Raw genomic sequence first — 19,506 nt, 5'->3', positions numbered from 1 at the left:
AAGTACAAAAACTAATATCAAAACACATTTAACTCCATAAGCAGTTGTAACATTGCCTTTATGAAACCAGAAACTGCAATGCAGTTTCTGCCAACACTCCAACAAACAGATGCAGTTTATAACAGTGGAGGCAAAAAAAATGGAGCCACAAAACTGAGCCACAAGATCGCGCCACAAAATCGAGCCACAAAACTGAGCTCGAAAAACCCAAAACTGACAGATTCGGCATGATAATCGAACGAAAGATTATCCAATTAGAAGGAAACAAACAAACTGCACTGAATTTTGGAACAGGATGCGGCATGATAATCGAACGAAAAAGATTCGGCATGATAATCGAACAAAAAAACTGACAGATTCGGCATGATAATCGAACGAAAAAGGAAGAAATAAAAGGAAAACCAACCAGAAAATTGAGCAAGAGGGTGTCGTTGTTGATGGAGCAAATAAGGAAGAGGAGAGAGAGCGGGTGTCGTCGTCGTTGATTGAGCGAAAAAAGAAGAGGAGAAAGAGAGGGCGTCGTATCGTCAATGGAGAGAAGAGGGAGTCGTCATTGCTGGAGTGAATAAGGAAGAGGAGAGAGAGAGAGAGAGAGAGAGAGGGAGAGGTGCTGAAATTTGATTTTAAAACAAAAGGGTAAAATTGTATTTTACCTTTATAATTTAGACAGGCCCAACGAATATGGGCCTCCTCTTTGGCCTAATAACAATTCTTTTCTAGGTATTAAAACCAAAACAAAAATGCCCAATGTCTCAAATACTAATTAGTAAAGTTAATTATGTCTAATACCTAATTTTTCTATTTTTTTTTAAGCTTAAAAGTATGGTGATATTTAATTATGATTTTTAAGTAATTAATAAAAATTTGGTGGTATTTAATTAAAAAAATGTAAATAATCAATATGAGTTCGGTGATATTTAATTAGGACTTTTAAAAATAAGAAAAAGTACTGTGGTATTCAAAAACTTATCGATTTTTAGGTATTTTATTAAATGATGTATTGTGTGAGACTTTTGAGTGTGTGATATTGTAGGGGTCTTTTGTTCCAGCAGCCTGACGAATGGGCTTGGACTGCCATAAGAAGAAAACGAACAGAAATTCCCCAAGTGCCTAAGTTTGAGAACCAAGCTCCTAAAAGGGTTTTTGAAAAGTCTGATGAAACTTTAGAAAAACACTCTTAGGTTCTTTTCACTAATAGCCAGATAATCATAATAAATTGATGAGTAACTTAGCTTGAGGAGCTTGTAGCATGGGAGCTAAACTTTCACAAGTTTAGCAACTTTGAGAGAGAGAGAGAGAGAGAGAGAGAGAGAGAAGCATGGTTTTCTTACAGAGAACGAAAGTTTGAAGTAAGGCAGAGGAAAATTAGAACGATTTCTATCTTAAAGGAAGAAAAAAAAAACGAGGAAGAAGATTTGGGTGGCTTGAGCAAATTCTTAGCTTGCTTGACAAAGCTTGGTCAGGCTGTGAATGATGATTTTGTTGGGTAGAAGAAATTCCTTTTTATAGGCTCGAAGAACCCTAATTTCATCTAGTCTTCTTCTTCCTTTTCCTTTTGCTCCTCCCCACTCAATCCTATTTTGGTGAAACTCTCCTATCCAAGGTGCATGGGTAAGAAACCCTTTGTGGTTCCAAGGATTTGACGCAGCTGGACCTCCCCATGAGGGTGAGGCGCCACCTGCTTTTCCCTCTTGGTTTTCAAAATGAAGCTTGTAATATGGAAACAAAGATGGGTAGAGCTTCTTGTCCGATAGGTATTCTTCCTACCTTCATAGATTTCCTTCGGTCTCTGCCATGGCTCCTTAGTTGGCCGTCCTTGGAGTTCTAACAGGGGTGGAACTCGGTGCTCGGTTTTTATAAGTTGTTGGGCTGGGCTTGTATGCACGTCATTGGGTCATTAGCCTATTATTTCCAGCGCTTGATGGGTTTTCGTCAAGTTGCTGGAAATGGCTTTACTAATTTTGGGCATTCTATTGATTGTGTTTTGCCGAAGTGTTATAGTGGGCTACAAGGTATCCTCCTGAAGGATTGGATCATTTTCTCCTCTCTCTCATGCTAACCCATGTATTTGGGCCCAATAAATGGGCTTAAGTTTTGGTGCTCCCAAGTAGCCCAAAACTCTCATTCCTTGTTCCCTCAATGGGCCTTATGAGTGCTTGTACCCATTCACACCAAACATTCTCAGCAAGCCCCGGGTAATTACGTGTCTTGGACCCACTTAAGCTTGTAGCATGGCTTGGTATTAGAATAGTGATTCTTCGCATGGCTCCACGTGTTGATTTAGCCCACTCACACTACTATGATTGGCCATGACCGGGTCAAATAGCGTGAGATTTAGGTGAGTGTAAATTTACAAAGCCGGTGCATTTTGGTCCTTTTCTGCATGCTTGCTTGGCGTGACTCATGCCTCTCAACTTATGTAAGCGCGTTCTTCAATTTTTTTTATGACCTGATCGAGCCTTTCTCGCGATTTATTCGAGTTGGGCTAAGAATGATCCTGGGCCTAGCCCTTGGATTTTTGGGCCTCAACAGATATAAATACCAAATCACATAACAAATCTCATCTTCCTATGCATGATTCTCATATATGCTCTCTTCTTTTTTTTCCCACTATTCGACCGTACATAAAAAAAAAACTTTTCATAAGAGAGACGATAAAGAAACATTAACAAGAAAGATAATATTGCCTCTCCTGGAGCTAATGGGCATTTTTCAATAGCTCTTCTTTCCTTGTAGACAAACTTATTTGGAGCAAATTATATATTCGATACTCTTTTTTTAGAATCTCCTGCTTATTGTAGACATTTCCTCGCAAGGAGTTGCAGCCCTCCACAACTATGCTAGTGTGCCCACAAGTTGCTTGATCCAATGCCTTAAAGACGCTTTTTTTTTTCTTTTTTTTGTTATGCATAGCTGCTGCGCATACAGCACACATGGCTAAATATTTTTTCTAATTCCCTGTCCCAAAATGTTTGGGACTAGGACAAAACAAAAAAAATAAAAGAAGAAGCCTTACTCATAATCTAGAAGAAACGTTGACAAGGTACAAGGTGTTTTTTTACTCCACAGTTTTGGTCCAAGCGTTGACAAAAATTAGGAGTAGTCATGGGTTTGGGCTAGGAGTTTTCATTATGTTTCTTTATTTTGTATTTCTAGTGCTATATGTTTTGCATTAGGTGTTGATGGTTTTGGATGTAGCTTCTAGCCTCTACTTATGCTTTTGTATTTCTATTGTTGGTTTCTCTGTTGTGTTGTGTTTCTTTAACATATTCATTCTGGCCATGTATGACTATCTTAGGAGTTACATTGTTGATGTCGATGTACTCTCCCTCGACTAACCATTGATGGTTACTATGCCTTCATCTTTGTATTAACCCTAAAAATTGGGTATATGTATCCTAAAAATTGGGTACATTCCTTCAGGTTATGTATTTAGGTGAATGATGATGGGTGATAGAGTTCAGGCTTGTATAGAAATATAAGTAAAATCATGTAATTGCAATCTATTAAAATCATAAGTAAAATCCTAAGTGAATTAAAATCATAACTAAAATCATGTAATTACAATCTATTAAAATCATGAGTAAAATCATATAATTACAAATCCGGTTGAAATCCTTTACATTAAAATCATGTAATTACAATCTATTAAAATCTCAATTGAATACACCCCTTAAGGTGTTTCACCACTGAAAAGGACGCGGGTCTCATTTTACCCTTTGAACTGAAATGTTCTCAGTTAATCCTCTTAATTTCTAAAAAATACTGAAATTTTCTCACTTACTTCCCTCCATTTTCATTCACAAAACCATTCAAGTATGCTGACATGGTATGGATATTCTAGTAATTTTAGCTCCTTATCTTCTCTCCTCTCCCTCTGCCCCTTTGCCCCTCTCTTCTCTCCAATCCCGAACCCAACCTCCATCGCACCTTACCCCTTCCTCCCTCTTCTCTCTTCTCTTCTCTCTCTGCCTCTTTCTCCTCTCTATCTTTCTCTTCTCTCCCCTCCTCTCCCTAGACCCAACCCTTAATGCACGTCCATCGCATCTCGACCCCTCCCCTTCCTCTGCATCTCTCTTCTCTCACCTATATCACACCCCACCCCCTCCCTCCCTAAACCCAACCCACAGTGCACCTCAATCACATCCCAACTCCTCCCTTCCCTATGCATCTCTCTTCTTTCACTTCCATTGCATCTCACCTCCTCCCTCTTCTTCTTTCTTCTATATGTTTCACTCTCACTATCTTCGCCAAGAGAAAAGATGTTGAGTGGTTGTCAAGGAGATTTTATTTATTTATTTTGAGTGGAGGTGGTTTAGGTGTTTTGAGTAATTCCATGGAGGGTTAGGTTTGGGGTGGGGGTTGGGTCTAACAAGGAGATGGGAGAGAAGAGAGAGGTAGAGAGGAGAAAGTGGCAGAGAGAAGAGTAAAGAGGGAGGAAGGGGACTGGGTGGGGTAGGGTGCGATGGAGGTTGGGTCCAAGAGGAGAGAGAGGAAAGAGAAGAGGGGGAAAGAGAAGAGAGAGGCAGAGGGAGATAGCAAAGAGAGATTGAAGATAAAGAGCTAAAATTACTAGAATGCCCATGCCACTTCAGTACACTTAACGGTTTTGTGGATGGAAATGGACAAAAGTGGTAAAGTGAGAAAATTTTAGCAAATTTTAGAAACAGGGGGTGAAGTGAGAAATTTTTAGTTCAAGAGGGTAAAGTGAGACTGAGCGTTCGTTTTAGGGGGTGAAACAGTAAATAAGTCTTCACTTAATTTTAATTTTGCAAAAAGTCATTTTAGGTGCCTCTAGTTTGCCGGTCAATGACTTTTGTCTTTGTATTTTTAATTTTGTCAATTGTATTATTGTAATCTTCAATTTGGAAAAATTTATAACACATCTCATTTTTTGTCAATTGTTTTGATCCATTCGACCCAAATTCCTCATAATTCACCCAAATATTAACACAAATATAAAATTTTTTCAAAACTCTAAATCCAAAAATTAGACCTAAAGTGAATGGAAAAAACTTCAACTTATGTTTTACCATTAGATGGTTCGAATTAAAGAAATACTTTGAGTGCATTTCTGGCGTTTGGGCCCAAGAATCTCATTTTTGGGTTAATTGACTTACCATGTAAATTAGATAGAGTTGTACTTAATCTTTTATGTTAGGGAACTTTTTTTTTTTGGGAATAGAATGTAAATTAGATAGTATGTAGGCGGTTATATTAGAAAATATTAGTAAACTAGTTTTCGGAGGGTTTCCACAAATATTTATTGGATGTCTAGGGGTTTCGAATCTCTGTCCACATGAGTGGAGGTAGAGGAGTTCAACCAGTTGAACTATACCATACTGGCAGTAAATGAGTTGTTAGTCTTAGGTAAAGGTAGCAACACTATGTTGAATGGGAAAGCCAGATCCCTCATTGGTGTATTTTTATGGATGTTTGGGGTGTTAGATATAGAGTAAAACCGTGTTATTAATTAGAGGTGGTTAGGGTTCAGTTTGGATTTGTATTCAAATTACAATTAAATCAATGACTATGTAAATATTGATTTGGTTCAATTTTAACTAAAACTATGTGTGAAAGCAAACCAAATCAAACTATTGTTATGGGGTTTGGTGTGGTTTGGTTTGGGCGTAAACTTGATCCTTTTTTAATTTCGCATTTTTCCTTGTTGATTAGCCTAATTCTAAAGCATGCTAATTATCATTTTCAATTTGCAGTGCAAAGACACATTCCTTTCTAATTTCTAAATCTCTAAAACATCCTAAAATTCATCGTAACATCAAAGTAATAAAGTAACGATTTTCATATAAATACAAATGAAGTTCAACACTCAAATTTTGCAAGGAAGTACAAACAAAAGATGACATGTGAAGAAATAATAAAATAACAAATGAATTTGGTCTAGAGCAATTTATAGAGGACGACTAAAACTGTCACAGATTCACACTGTAATGGGTGGTTTGGTTCCAAGGGGGTAGAAATAGATAAGGTGGGTGGGACAATAGAACAATGGGGTAGAAATAACAACAATCATTAAGAAATTGTAGGGGGTTTTTTCTTCCAGCAACTGCAAATGGGCTGGGCTGCCGTAAAGGACAGATTACTGAAATTCACCTCCTGTGTTTGAGTTTGAAAATCAAGCCCCAAAACTGCTTCGAAAGGGGAGTAGAGCCTTAGGAAGTACTTTGGTCATCTTTACCAACTAAAACAACAGCAACTTACAGATGATTTCCTAATGCTTACAGATATACTTTCGAGCTTGACATGAGAGACATATGGCATGGAAGCAAAATCAACATGAGTTTAGCACTAAGGGGAAATTTAGGCTTTCTTGAAAAAGAAAAAGAAAAAAGGAAGTGTTAAGGTGAGAAAGGAGAGGTTTGTAGGAGATTTGGCTAAGAAATGAGAAATAAAGAACAATGCTCTTCCGGCAGCTTGACAGATGCTCTGTCTGCCAGAAAAGGAAAATGGAGAAGAAAGGTGAATAGTGCACGAGCTTGCTGGATTTTTGCAGGTAAGAGAGGAAGCTTGCTCTCTGGATCTGAGTTGAGTTCGTTAGGTAGAAGAGGCCTTATTTTATAGTCGTTGGAAACCATCACTTCCTTTCCAAGAAACCTTAATGGCTTCTACCCATTTTGGCCAAGCTTTTCCCCTCCTTTCTCATCTTCTTCCTTGACTTTTTCTCATCTTAATGAAATCCCCTCTGCCTATTTGCACCAGATCAGAGTTTTTTTGAAGCTCAAGGGCCCCTTTTCCCGCAGCTATCTCAATGGGAGACTTCCTTTCCCAGCCATCTCCTTTATTGCTTTTCTTTCTTTTTTTCATAGCCAAGTCTGATGGGGAAAGGAGTTGGGAAATATATGCTGGTTTGAAGGGTGCTTCTCTTCCTGGCATCTTACACGCTAATACCCCTTGGTTCCTTGAATGTTTTGGCTTTGAAACTTGCTTCCCTTATGTGCTGGAATCTCCCAGCAGCTCTATTCAATGAACCTTTAGACCTTCTCTTTGTGGCTTCTATTTTTTTAGTAAGGGGCTGAGGCTTTTGTGGCTCATTGTGGCAATTGTATGGGCTAAGGTGGTTCATTAAGTAAGTGAGCTATTTTTATTAAACATTGGGCTTTTTGGTTGAGTCAATAGGCTATTTTGATTGGGCTATTGGGCTATTTTTTCTCTCTTGTGCTCACCCACATGTTTGGGTCTAAGAAATGGGCTTAAGTACCGAGGCTCCTAAGCAACCTGAGACTTTCCATTTCTCGGCTCATCAATGGGCCTTATGTTGATTTATTACCATCTATACCACAACCCACTCAAGCAAGCCTCGGGGCATTTGAGTGGCTTGGGCGCACTTAGGCTTGCAGTGTGGTTGGGTGCGAAATAACGATTTCGTGCTTGGCATGGCATGTCGCTTGACATTTTTTAATTAGAGTAATGCTATTTAGACACACAATATTGACCACCTTAACTGACCACCTTATGTGACAACTGATGTGTCATGCCATGTCAATTAATGAATGTCGCCATGTCAATTAAAAAACAAATTAAAAAACCCTAGCATTCCTAGTGAGTGGCCTCATGGCAGCAATCATTAATTGACATAGCATGACACATCAGTTGCCACATAAGGTGGTCAGTTAAAGTGGTCAATGTTGTGTGTCCAAATAGCATTACTCTTAATTTTATCATCCTTGGGAAGGGCTGGGATGTTTGATTTCGGCATGGGCTTGTAAAACCGGTATACTTTATCTCAACTCCTAGCATGACGAATTATTTATTTAGTGTGGCATGTGAACTACAACTCACATACTCCGCTTTACATCTTTTCTTAATAAAGCGTCGTTTTGGGCCAATAATTTATTCAGGCCCAACCATGAATTTTTTGGGCCTCAACAGAAATTAACATAGGACTCATTTATGGTGTGTTTACTTATTAAGGACTTAGAATTCGAATCAGGAATTGAATTCCAATGTGGAGGATTCCTGTGTCTATTTTACATTAAGGAATTAAAAAAATAAATGGAGCCCACACAATATTAGAAATTGAACTTATGATTTTAGAGGAATTCAATTCTTGAGTGGGAAGTGATGTTCTAATTCCAGAAGAACTAACCCATTAGGAATTCATATTTTTACCCATTATATCCTCATACAATTTTCAAAATTCCAAATTTATCATATACTTCAGCTTGACAACGATGACATTTTAGTAATTAGTACCAGTTCTACTCCAATTCCATACGGTTTAGTAAACAACTTTAATAGGAATCCGAAATCTAACTCCCCTCAATCTATATGTTTAGTAAACAACTTCAATAGGAATTCGGAATCTAATTCTTCTCAATTCAATTCCTCCTAATCCAATTACAGATTAAAACATGAACTCCTCCCAATTCAATTCATCCTCAATTCAATTCCTCCTAATCCAATTACCGATTAGTAAACATGCCATTATGGGTACCAAATTTAAACAGTATACAAGTCCACTAATAATAGAGCATACAAAAAATAGACTAATAAGATGTAACTGCATAAGAGATGATAGCCACAACATTACATCATCACCACAAATGCAACGGTATACTATTGTTAGTCACCCTAGTTTCACTAGGAAGAACCAAAAGAAGCAATCGCATCCATCTCCTCCTGCAAAAGAAGCGCATCAATAAATACATCCAGATTCTCTCCTTGCATCACATCATTTATTGAATGATGAGTGATGCCAACACGATGATCAGTTACACGCCCTTGAGGAAAGTTGTATGTACGGATGCGTTCGGATCTATCCCCACTACCAATCTGTTCAAGGTGATGAAAGTCCATATCAATCCTGAAAACAGAGCAACCAATTGTATCAACTAAAATTTACCAAGTAATAGTCATACCTGTTGTGATCTAAGTTTTGACCGACTGCTCTGGATTCTAGACCTCTCTATCTCATAAAGCTTTGCACACAGCACCTTAAGCCCCTTGGCCTTGTTCTACAAAGGAACCCAAAAATTGGAAAAGAGAAAGGTGAAGAAAAGGAAAAGGAAAAGAACAAGACAAGAACAAGAACCAAAAGGAATACCAAAAAAGAGAAAAAAGAAAAAGAAAAGATAACTAGAGTGCTCTACAATCATACACTTTATACCAGAGATATTTAGAAATAATACGAAGAATGCTAGGGTGATTTTCATAACCACTAAATCGTACATAATACAACTACAAACTCTGCCCTTGCCTACTTTGACCAGTAAAAACTTCTCACATCCTATAAGCACGAGTGCTTCAAATTAGGCGGGACATGTTGAGAATCCAAAGTAGTTTGGGAGAACAAGTCGTAAAGATTTGAAGTTTTAAGACTAAGTTGACTTTGAGTTGAGAAGACAAGGAGAAGAGAATGGCATACGAATCAGTGAATTATCCTAATTTAAAAAAAAAATAAACATGAGCAACAGTATTTACAACACAGTGCCATTGCCATTAAAAGCACGATGCAGTAATGGTTCATATACATTTAACACATAGATCAGGAAAATGGACCTTCTGTTGTTTTTCTGTATCAGGAAAATTATCAACTCCAAATAACAAAAGAAAAAGGTAAAGTTCTGATCCTACGCTCGATGATGCGAAAATTGCAATTTAGTTTCGCAAAAATAGGCATTATATACCATATGTTGGGATCGCTCATCTTGTATGGCTACAGTCAGGCCAGTTGGAATATGAGTTATTCTAACAGCACTGTTGGTGGTATTTGCATGCTGACCACCTGAACCACCAGATCTATAAGTATCAATTCTCAAATCCTCGTTCCTCAGGTGGACATCTACCTGCAGCAGGCCCAAATAAACATGGTCAAAGAAAAAAATAAGAGACCATAACTGACAAAAGAACAAACAATAACCACAAAGTTTTGTATGAATTCAAACATAACAGAGTGAATAAAAGGAACTTCTGTCTGTTAGGCTTAGATCCATTTTTATAAAGCATAAAATCACAGAATGCGAATTAAATTCAGAATCAACAGGTTAGCACCTCATCAGCTTGAGGGAGGATAGCAACAGAAACAGCACTAGTGTGAATACGTCCAGACTTCTCTGTCACAGGAACTCGCTGCAAAAATGAAAGAGTCAGTAATTTGTGAGGGCAACTATAAGTAATGTGTTGAACAGGCAGGAAGGAAACCTGAACTCTGTGAATCCCACTCTCAAATTTCAGTTTCCCATAAACATCAGCTCCTGAGATTGCTGCACTAGCTTCCTGAAAAGAAGTTATAATCAAAACGTGTTATCACATACTAGGCACTAGCACTTAGCAGGTGGTGAATCCTGTAATACATTATCTGTTAAATGGACCAGGCTTATTGGGTCCATTAAAATGTGCGTGTTAGATTGAAAAGAGGAAGGAAATCACAACCAGACCTTATATCCTTTAAGATCAGACTCGGTAATATCCACCACTTCAAACTTCCAGCCTTTCTTGTGCGAGAATCTATCATACCTATGGCAATTTGTTATCCACACAAGGTAAGACTCTCGAAAGAAAATACATACAAGAATTTACAAGTATTGATGCTAACTCACATTTTGAATATGTCCATTGCAAATAAAGAAGCCTCCTCCCCACCAGTTCCTAAGGAAATCTTTTGTCAAACAAAAGAAACAGAAGACACATGCAATGGAATGAAAAATATTGTTGGTATGCGCATCTACAGGTGTTTCTGGGAGAGGGCGGACGATTATACCTGCTCTAACCTCCAGTATGCAATCCCTCTCATCAGCATCATCCTTAGGAAGCAGGGACTTGAGTAACGAAGCATGCAATCTTCTTTCTTCGTCAATGGCTTGACCCAATTCATTGTTTGCCATATCAATCATGTCTTTATCTTGAGAACATTCATCCATGAGAGACCTCAAACCATCAATCTCCTGCAGAGCAGCAAACACACGATTCATTTTGCTCTGTATTTTCTAGGTACAACGATAACAGTTTCAATTGAAGTTTTTGTTCTAATTTCAGTACCTTGCTGTTGGATCTTAATTGATTTATAAGGTCCATGGAAGCGCTGAGTTTCCGAAGCTCCTTGTTAGCCCTCGCATACTCTTCAGCCGAGGCATCAGGCTGTCTTCAACCAAAAGGTCCAACACCATTTCAATTCCAAATTTTTTGTTTTTCCAAAAACCATATCAAATTCCAACATAATTTTCATTCCTATAACAATTACCAAGCAAGCACATAGAATCACAAACATAGAGAACCTGGTTTATGAGATTTTGAAGACAAGCACTCCTCTGCTCGATAAGCGACAGCCTCTGCTCCATGATCTTTATGAGCTTTGGGGACAGTTGAGGCTCCAATTCTGCTCCTTTTCATATGCATAAAGTAAAATTAAACTAAATAAATAAAACCCAAATGCATGAAGAAGAAGAAGAAAACAACAGTGCTAATAATCAGTAGAAACAACATACGAACCCGTTGTGTAAGAACGAAGAATTCGAAGAGGGCAGGAAAAGGCAGCCATTGCTGGTCGAATCAAACTAAGCCAAGTCTCACTTCTCATTCTTACACTCGCAGAAGCCAAATCCCTTTCGTAATGCAAGCCCAAATTTACCGAAATTCAAGCGTGAGCTTTTTTATAAATAAGCAAAAAAGAAAAAGAAAAAGCTTCAGAGCAGACTGAAACAAAAAGCTTGAAATGCAAGTTTACAAGAAATTAGAAAATTTCCATTAAAGTAAGCAAAGAAAAATTACAAGGTTAAATTCTAGAGAAGCAGTACCTTTAGGTCCTCTGGTAATTAAGACTTGAGAGCAAATCAAGAAAATTGGAGGAAGAAGAAGCAGCAAAGCGAGAGGAAGGGCTTGAAAATATGCGGGTATTTTAATAGCCGTCCGATGAAATCACACGGTTAATTTTTAACAGGGTTAAAATTGCCCATTTACAAAAACCATAACCCGAGAGCTCTCTCTCTCTCATTCTCTTTTCGTTGTATCACAAAACAAAAACCAGTTAGAATTATTTGAGAAATCTTCAGAGGAGAGGGAAAAGAAGAAAATTCGAGCTTTGAACAGCTTCCGGCTCTCTTCTTTATCTCCATCTACAATGGTAAGTCAAACACTCCAAAACCACTTCTCTTCGTTTCTCTGTTTCACTGATTTTGCTTTTAAAGTTTTCCTTTTTTTTTTTCTCTGAAAAGGTGTGGCAGCCAAAATCTGAGGTACCCTTTTCTTTGTTTAGATTAGTTTTTTAGCCAAAACTGCTTGTAGTGTATAATATCAAAATCTGCTGGCTGATTTCTGCTTCTGTTTTTTTCCTCTTTGTTTTGGTGTACTACTTTAGTTCGGCTTAGTGGTAATCTATAAAATGTGGGTAAATTCCAAACTTAGATTCCCTTTCAAAGAACTCTGCCTATGCTACGTGTACTTTTTATTTTACATTTTCAGTTTGCTTTTTTCAGTTTTCTTTTCCCTGTGTGCAAATACATTAGTTTGATGTATGTAGTGAGGCTTTACTAGACATGAATTACAGTGTCTTCGTAAAGTTTAATTGAAAAACTGACTGTAATATTTAGTTAAGTTTGTGATTTTTGATGATGCATATTTGAGAACAAGAAAAATATGTAGTAATGTTTGAAATGATTATTTTCATAGTTTAGAATTATAGTCCTGTCCTGAATTGTTCCAAACATAGGATACTATCCAGCCCCTTAGTCCAGTGCCCCATCAAACATAGGACAGAACTTAGTCCACGCCAAGCCTATCCTAGATGTATGACTAAAACCAGTTTCGTCATACCCAGTTGGCTATTGATTGTAGTCATTGTGATATGAATACCTGGCTGGCTTTGGTTTTAGATTATTTTCTCATGTGTGTGTTACTTTGTGCCTTTTGATTCAGTCAGTTTCTACTTGCAGATATTAACAGTTGGGCATGTGGGCATAAGGAGATCGTGCAAGATCCTCAAAGAATTGTCTTAGCAAATATTGGTTACTGTTTATGGCTTACATAAATGAATATGCAATTGGTGCATGTTTTTTCACCTAGGCCAAAGTTTAGCAGTGGTTTGTCACGGTGATTATCCTTTCTCGGTGTTTTTTTCATTGTTATAATGAAATATTTATGGCACTAATAGTGACAAAAGAGTTTCTAATGCTTAACCACATCATCAAGAGGCGTCCTTTGTGTTTTTGTGTGGCTTCAGCTATTCGGAGGACTGCCTTAATATCAAATTATGACAGAGAATCAGTTCTGAGTAGAAAATTTGAAAAGCCTGTGGTATCAAGTGTAAGATATGAACAGCATCAAATTTCATCTACCCGAGATTTTTGTGCTAGCGTTCAGCCTGAAAGGCTATGCTGGGAAGGTTCCTCTCATGCAATTATGTTGAAAAGGCTCAAAAAAGCCTTGAAGGAACACCAAGTGAATGAAGCATGGGAGTCCTTTATTGATTTTAAAAGGTTGCATGGCTTTCCTGAGGATTTTGTTATCCGTGAGCTAATCACTGAACTGTGCTATTCGTCTGACCCTCACTGGCTACTAAAAGCATGTGATATAGTCTTGCTTATTTTGAAAGAGCGATCAGACTTACTACAGTCTGATATCCTGGCAAAGCTCTCCCTCTCCTTAGCGCGAAGTCAAATGCCTAAACCTGCTACAATGATTCTTAGAATACTACTGGAGAAACAGAACTTGCCCCCCATGAATGTATTGTGCTTGGTTGTTCTGCATATGGTAAAGACTCGGGTTGGGACAGACCTTGCATCCAATTTCTTAGTTCAGATTTGTCATTGTTTCCAACGCTCCAGTGTAAACAAGAGCATCCATGCAAAGCTGGTGAAGCCTAATACAATGATTTTTAACCTTGTCCTTGATGCTTGTGTGAGGTTTAAATTATCATTCAAAGGCCAACAAATTATGGAATTGATGCCTCAAACAGGAGTTGTTGCTGATGCACACTCTATTATCATTATTGCCCAGATCCATGAGCTGAGTGGCCAGAGAGACGAGATCCAGAAATATAAAAGTCACGTTGATCAAGTTTCAGCTCCGTTTATGCAACATTATCGGCATTTCTATGATAGTTTGTTGAGCTTACATTTCAAGTTTAATGACATTGAGGCGGCCACTGAGCTTGTTTTACAAATGTGTGACTACCATGAGTCTCTTCCTATTCAAAGAGACAGAAAGATTTCACAGAGGTCTTATCTTGTTCCAATTGGATCTCATAATCTCAAGTCTGGGTTGAATATGCAGATTTTGCCTGAGCTGCTGCTGTGCGATTCTGTCCTCAAAATAGAGGGTAAGCAAGAGCTTGTTCTTTGTTGGAATGGGAAACTTGTCCTTAGTAACAGGGCTCTAGCCAAGCTCATAAATGGATACAAAAAGGGCGGGGATACTTGCAAGCTTTCAGAAATTTTACTTAAAATACAAAAGGAGTTATGTTCATTAAGAGGATCTCGTTTGTGTTCTGATGTGATTGATGCTTGCATTAATTTAGGTTGGCTAGAAACTGCTCATGACCTTTTGGATGATATGGATGCAGCTGGGGCTCCCATGGGCCTTACTGCTTTTATGTCACTCTTGGAAGCCTATTACAGAGGAAAGATGTTTCGGGAAGCTAAAGCTTTAATTAAACAAATGAGGAAGGCTGGTTTTCTTTCAAGCTTATCTGATGAGATGGTTGTCTCAAAATGTCAACCAATACTAGATACAAGCTCCACATGTACAAATGTTTCAAGCTCGACCAGTAAATCAGATCTGGCAAATGCTTTGGTTCAGGAAATGAGAGATGAGAAGGATGCTTCTGTGGTTTACCAGTTCAATTCTTCCATCAACTTTTTCTGCAAGGCCAAAATGATGGATGATGCTTTGAAGACATACAGAAGAATGCAAGAGATGAAAATTCAACCCACTGAGCAAACATTTACCTATCTGTTATATGGGTATTCTTCTCTGGGAATGATTCGTACTATCACGATCTTGTGGGGGGACATTAAGAGGAATATGGAGAGTGGAAATTTGGTGGTAAACAGAGATCTCTATGAGTACTTGCTACTGAACTTTCTTCGTGGTGGCTACTTTGAGAGAGTGATGGAGGTCACTGACCTTATGAAGGAGCATGGCATGTACACTGACAAGTGGTTGTACAGGAGTGAGTTTGTAAAACTTCATAAGAATCTATATAGGAATTTAAAGGCATCAGAAGCCAGAACTGAGACTCAAAGAAAAAGAATTAAATATGTTGAGAGATTTAGAAAATGGGCAGGAGTTGATTGAAGTCCGAAGAGAAGTTCAATATGAACTGGGATAATTTACTGCAAGATTCTTGCTGCTCTGACGTTGATGATTTTAAGGGCAATGTTAAAGTAAATAGAGGAGAGCTAAGAAGTGAATATGGGGGTAAATTAGATTCACTAATGTATCTGCACATAGAAAAGAAAAGCCATTTATGGTGCATTGTGACTCTCTTTGACCTAAACCAATTACCTTCTACAGCTCCAAGTTTCCTATTTGAAGGTTTTGCAACAGCCAATATGGAAGATGCATTGTGGTGGTGAAACCAAACTCTTACTCCATTTGTAATGTCTGAATGAAGTCTTATGATAATGGAAAGAGTTATTCTGGAGGTTAATTGATCTATGAGGAGATATGTGAAGACAATTGTTTTTCTATTGGCATCACAACAATTTTGCTGACGCTTTGGGGTTATGTTTTCCAATTGCTGCTCTGCAACTACTTCACAATATCAGTACCCAGTGAGTTAGTGAGGATCAAAAGTTTGGAGGTGGTTTCTCATTGTTGTTCAATTACAATTGAAATAGTATCCGTTTCTTTTTCATGCTGACAAATTACCCATATTTCTTGGTATTGTCCAGCAATGCATACAGTGTTAATCATATGTTATTTGTTTTGATGGCAGAAATTTCTTTCACAGTTAACTAGGTGACGTATATTTTTTGATTGATAACCTGATGAGCTAGAAAGCATCAAATAGTTTATGTCTATGTTGCCCAAACTCTTAGAGGTTGTATGATGGAGTGAGCAGTTCTTCTATCTGTCTGAGGTTGTATGATGGAGCTAAGATTATTCTCTGAGTTGGTATGGTTAAATAATGAAAAAACTAAGCACGCCAGTGGACAGGCCCTCAATATGTTGATGAATTGGTGGTAATCTCAATCCAAGGTTACCGGAAACATCACTTCATGTATATTTATTTATTGACTGTATTAATGATTGCGGATATTAGAGAACTTTTTTTCAACGTTAACTTAGTTTGGTGGAGCTGAATATTATGCTGGAATGAGTTGAGGCTCATCATCCGATGATTGGGAAGAAAATATACAGGTGGGGACTCAGAACTGACGCCAATCCATAAAGCTTGTTTCCTGCTGCTGCTCATCAAGGGAAGGTTGGTTAAGGTTGTTGTGTATGGTTTTGGACAGGTTCGGTTTGATGGTGACAGGAGGTTTGATGGTTGTTTCATATGACAGGACATTGTTGGTGCTGTGGAAACAGGGGCTGGGAAGAAACTAGCCTTTGGTTTGCCCATTTTGCAATTCTTGTTGGAGGAAGGAGAAAACACTATGTAGGTGCTTGAAGAAAAGGGGAAGGTAGAAGAAAACGTTTGCTCCAAAAGGAATTTTATAGGCACTTATTATTACTCCCACAAGAGAGCTTTCACTTCAGGTAATATAATTGTATTCCAAGTTGCTTCTCTTCATGTGATTATTAGTTGGATGTGTGCTGCTGGAGGTTGTCTAGTTTGAGTTAAGGGGTTGGTAAGAAGTAAACCAAAGATAGACGGAAAACAACAGTTTGCCTTTTTCGAAAATCTTATTAATTAATGCCTTTGGTTTTAAAATCTAACCCTCAAAAAGTATGAAAGCTCTGCTTTTGTAATCGGAAGTCAAGTACTTTCCTTAATAGTGGACAAATCATTTGAAAGAGGACTCATAAAATCGAGTGCACTTTTCAAAAAAATTATGATATGTTTACTTAGAATCAAAATGAGTAGGAATCAGAATAAAAGGGAATGGCAATGGGAAGTAATCAAAACAAGGCATTTCAACTAATCTGAATGAGAATGATTCCCATTCCATGTAAGCAAGCATAAAATTACAAACATTATTTTAATCAGACTCAAACTCTATTGTTTGTTTGAAACTTAGAATTAGGGTCTGACTTAATGATTAATTCTATAACATAGAAAGAGGTTGGTTTTCTTGTACAATGATTTTCAGTTATTGTTTTCATTTTCATTTTATGACTTAGATGAGGGGATTTTGAGGAGTGTCTACCATCTTTTGCAAACAAGTTTAAACCAAATATAAGTAGATTAATCCTTCCGTATTATAGATGACGGGAATAAATGAAGTGATTTCCAATGTATTGAATTCATTTCAGAGGAGTATAATTGAGTTATTATTAACTTACTAATGTGTAAAAAGAATGATATTTATGTACAGGCTCTTAGTGGCAATATTTATAGAAGGCATACAACAAAAAGAATATTAATGCACCTTTACTCGCTAGAATTATTTGTCTGGACTATGTACATGTATTTCATACCTAATCTCATCTTCAGTATTACAAACAATTGTTTGGTTGAACAGTGCCAACAATCTTTCCATTTGCATTGGCACAAAGTGACAGAACCTCTTGATTCCTGCAGGTCAAACTCACGTTTTCGAGTCTTATCCCACTACATGGATTTGTTGAGCTACAATCAAATTTTATTGCGATGGCCGTAGCCGATGTTCCTTGAATGTTCCGATACACGACATCACTGACTTTCACACCTGATACCTATAATATTGAAACAAGATGAAATGTGCATTAGACATTTAGTCAAGACTTACGTTTATGAATGAGTACATGCTCAATTAATACATTGTTATTATAATTTTCATTACCTGAGCAGGGCAGTTGATGTTGTGTGGGCAATAGTTTTGGTCTATTACAATAGGATTTTGGACATTAAACATGACGACATCAAGAAATTGAACACCTTGAACAAATCCGTTGCTCGGCCTCGCCCAAGACTTAATCCTCAAACCATTTTGAGTGCCCTTGAAAAGTGCATTTTTAACTGTCACATTTTGGACCCCTTCCTCTTCCAAGTCTTTGGCTAAACTCCCTATGCTGCAATCACCACACCCATGCATGTATAAGCTAACTATAATATTAACTGTTACGAGGTTTTCGTATGGAAGCAATGCAATATTCCAGGAGCTATAAAATCTGACCTAATGCCATGGCCAGGACCACAAGTTATTTGCTCGATCCACAAGTCCTTTGTTCCGGGGCCAATCGAGACACAATCATCTCCAGTTTTGATAGAGGTGTTGAAGATTGCAACATTTCTTGACAATTGGACATGGATGCCATCAGTGTTTGGGCTATTTCCAGCTGCATTGACTTTGACCCCTTGGATGCGAACATCTTGGCAGCCGTTTATCACAATGTGGAACATCTGGCTGTTCAATGACATTAGTCCATTGATGTTAATGTTTTTGGAGTTTGTAAAACTCAGACTCTGCGTATCAGTGGGAACAAAAATATCAGAATTTAGGAAACAATAGAACATGAAGAGACTGGCAGGGTAAGGTAGACAACAAATTTAAACAAGATTTCACTTGATCGACAAGAAAGCATAAATTACTAACCGTGGCTCCTCCGTTGGGGCAATCAGTGCTTCCAGCTAACTTGCATGCCCACAAGGAGGTACCTTTAGCGTCAAGGGCACCTCCGATAATGGACACACCAGTAACTCCTTCGAAGCTTAGCCAGTTGTTAGCTTGGCCAAGGACTCGGTAATTAGACGAAGCTATCAATGTTCCATCAATTCGAAAAGTAATATCTGTGCTTTTGCAGTTATCACCTTTGAAAACCATAGCATTGCGAAGCAAATACCTCCCTTGTGGTACACGTATAGTAGTGGAATCAGAGGAGGCACATGCTGCAGTCCATACATCTAGAAAAGCTTGTGTAGAATCTATTACACCGTTAGGCTTGGCTCCAAAGCTTAGGACATTGAAAATTAATGTACTCTTAGCAACACATGATTGGTGTAGGATATATAGGATGAGTAGTGCTACTCTGCTAAAACAACTTGTTGTAACCTCAGCCATTTTCTCCTTTTCTATTTTTCCTTTCTGTTTGAGAGAGAGAGAGAGAGAGAGAGAGAGAGAGAGAGAGAGAGAGAGAGAGAGAGAGAGATTAAATTAAACCAATGACGTAGATGGTAACGAATGAAGTTGGGAACTGAGAGGTTGATGGAGAGACTTGAACATTGTAGGGTACTTATACTGTTGATGATACATGCATGCAGTAAGTAATTAGGTTGATATAAGTATAAGGGATGTTTGTATATGATATTATATATACAGAGAGAGGTGGTGTAGGTTTAAAGAAAATATAGTTATGGTATATATGGATGCATATACATATGTATTAAGAAAGCTGCGCCGGCACCAATTTGGTGGCTACTCTTTTGTGTTTTACTGTATATATAAGTAATATGGATGAATCAAT

The 19,506-nt window shown here is 37.9% G+C and overlaps 3 protein-coding genes across 5 annotated transcripts; 1 reads left to right on the top strand and 2 right to left on the bottom strand.

Annotated features, from left to right (window-relative positions):
• On the bottom strand, positions 8,416–11,950 carry LOC18771508 (peptide chain release factor 1). Of its 2 annotated transcripts, none has more exons than XM_020568656.1 (12): positions 11,754–11,950; positions 11,449–11,561; positions 11,235–11,335; positions 10,999–11,097; positions 10,721–10,904; positions 10,560–10,608; positions 10,398–10,476; positions 10,162–10,236; positions 10,012–10,089; positions 9,648–9,806; positions 8,880–8,975; positions 8,416–8,793 (listed from the first exon to the last, which is right to left on the bottom strand). In XM_020568656.1, the coding sequence occupies exons 2-12, from the start codon at positions 11,534–11,536 to the stop codon at positions 8,602–8,604; spliced, it is 1,200 nt and encodes a 399-aa protein (XP_020424245.1). In that variant the 5' UTR covers positions 11,537–11,561; positions 11,754–11,950; the 3' UTR covers positions 8,416–8,601. The 2 variants fall into 2 exon arrangements, with proteins under 2 accessions (XP_020424245.1, XP_007204158.2); XM_007204096.2 differs by having other exon boundaries at positions 11,235–11,341; positions 11,754–11,827.
• Positions 11,975–17,881, top strand: LOC18770834 (pentatricopeptide repeat-containing protein At4g17616). Of its 2 annotated transcripts, none has more exons than XM_020568654.1 (4): positions 11,975–12,079; positions 12,888–16,381; positions 16,464–16,659; positions 17,645–17,881. In XM_020568654.1, the coding sequence occupies exon 2, from the start codon at positions 13,093–13,095 to the stop codon at positions 15,247–15,249; it is 2,157 nt and encodes a 718-aa protein (XP_020424243.1). In that variant the 5' UTR covers positions 11,975–12,079; positions 12,888–13,092; the 3' UTR covers positions 15,250–16,381; positions 16,464–16,659; positions 17,645–17,881. The 2 variants fall into 2 exon arrangements, with proteins under 2 accessions (XP_020424243.1, XP_020424244.1); XM_020568655.1 differs by having other exon boundaries at positions 12,068–12,079; positions 12,171–16,381.
• On the bottom strand, positions 17,372–19,103 carry LOC18771052 (polygalacturonase-like). Its single transcript, XM_020568916.1, has 4 exons — positions 18,639–19,103; positions 18,219–18,508; positions 17,886–18,114; positions 17,372–17,778 (listed from the first exon to the last, which is right to left on the bottom strand). Exons 1-4 carry the CDS (start codon positions 19,101–19,103, stop codon positions 17,560–17,562), a joined length of 1,203 nt encoding a protein of 400 aa, XP_020424505.1. The 3' UTR covers positions 17,372–17,559.

Source organism: Prunus persica, chromosome G7 (assembly GCF_000346465.2).
Source record: "Prunus persica cultivar Lovell chromosome G7, Prunus_persica_NCBIv2, whole genome shotgun sequence".
Lineage (NCBI taxonomy): Eukaryota > Viridiplantae > Streptophyta > Magnoliopsida > Rosales > Rosaceae > Prunus > Prunus persica.
This window is presented reverse-complemented; position numbering and strand designations above follow the sequence as displayed.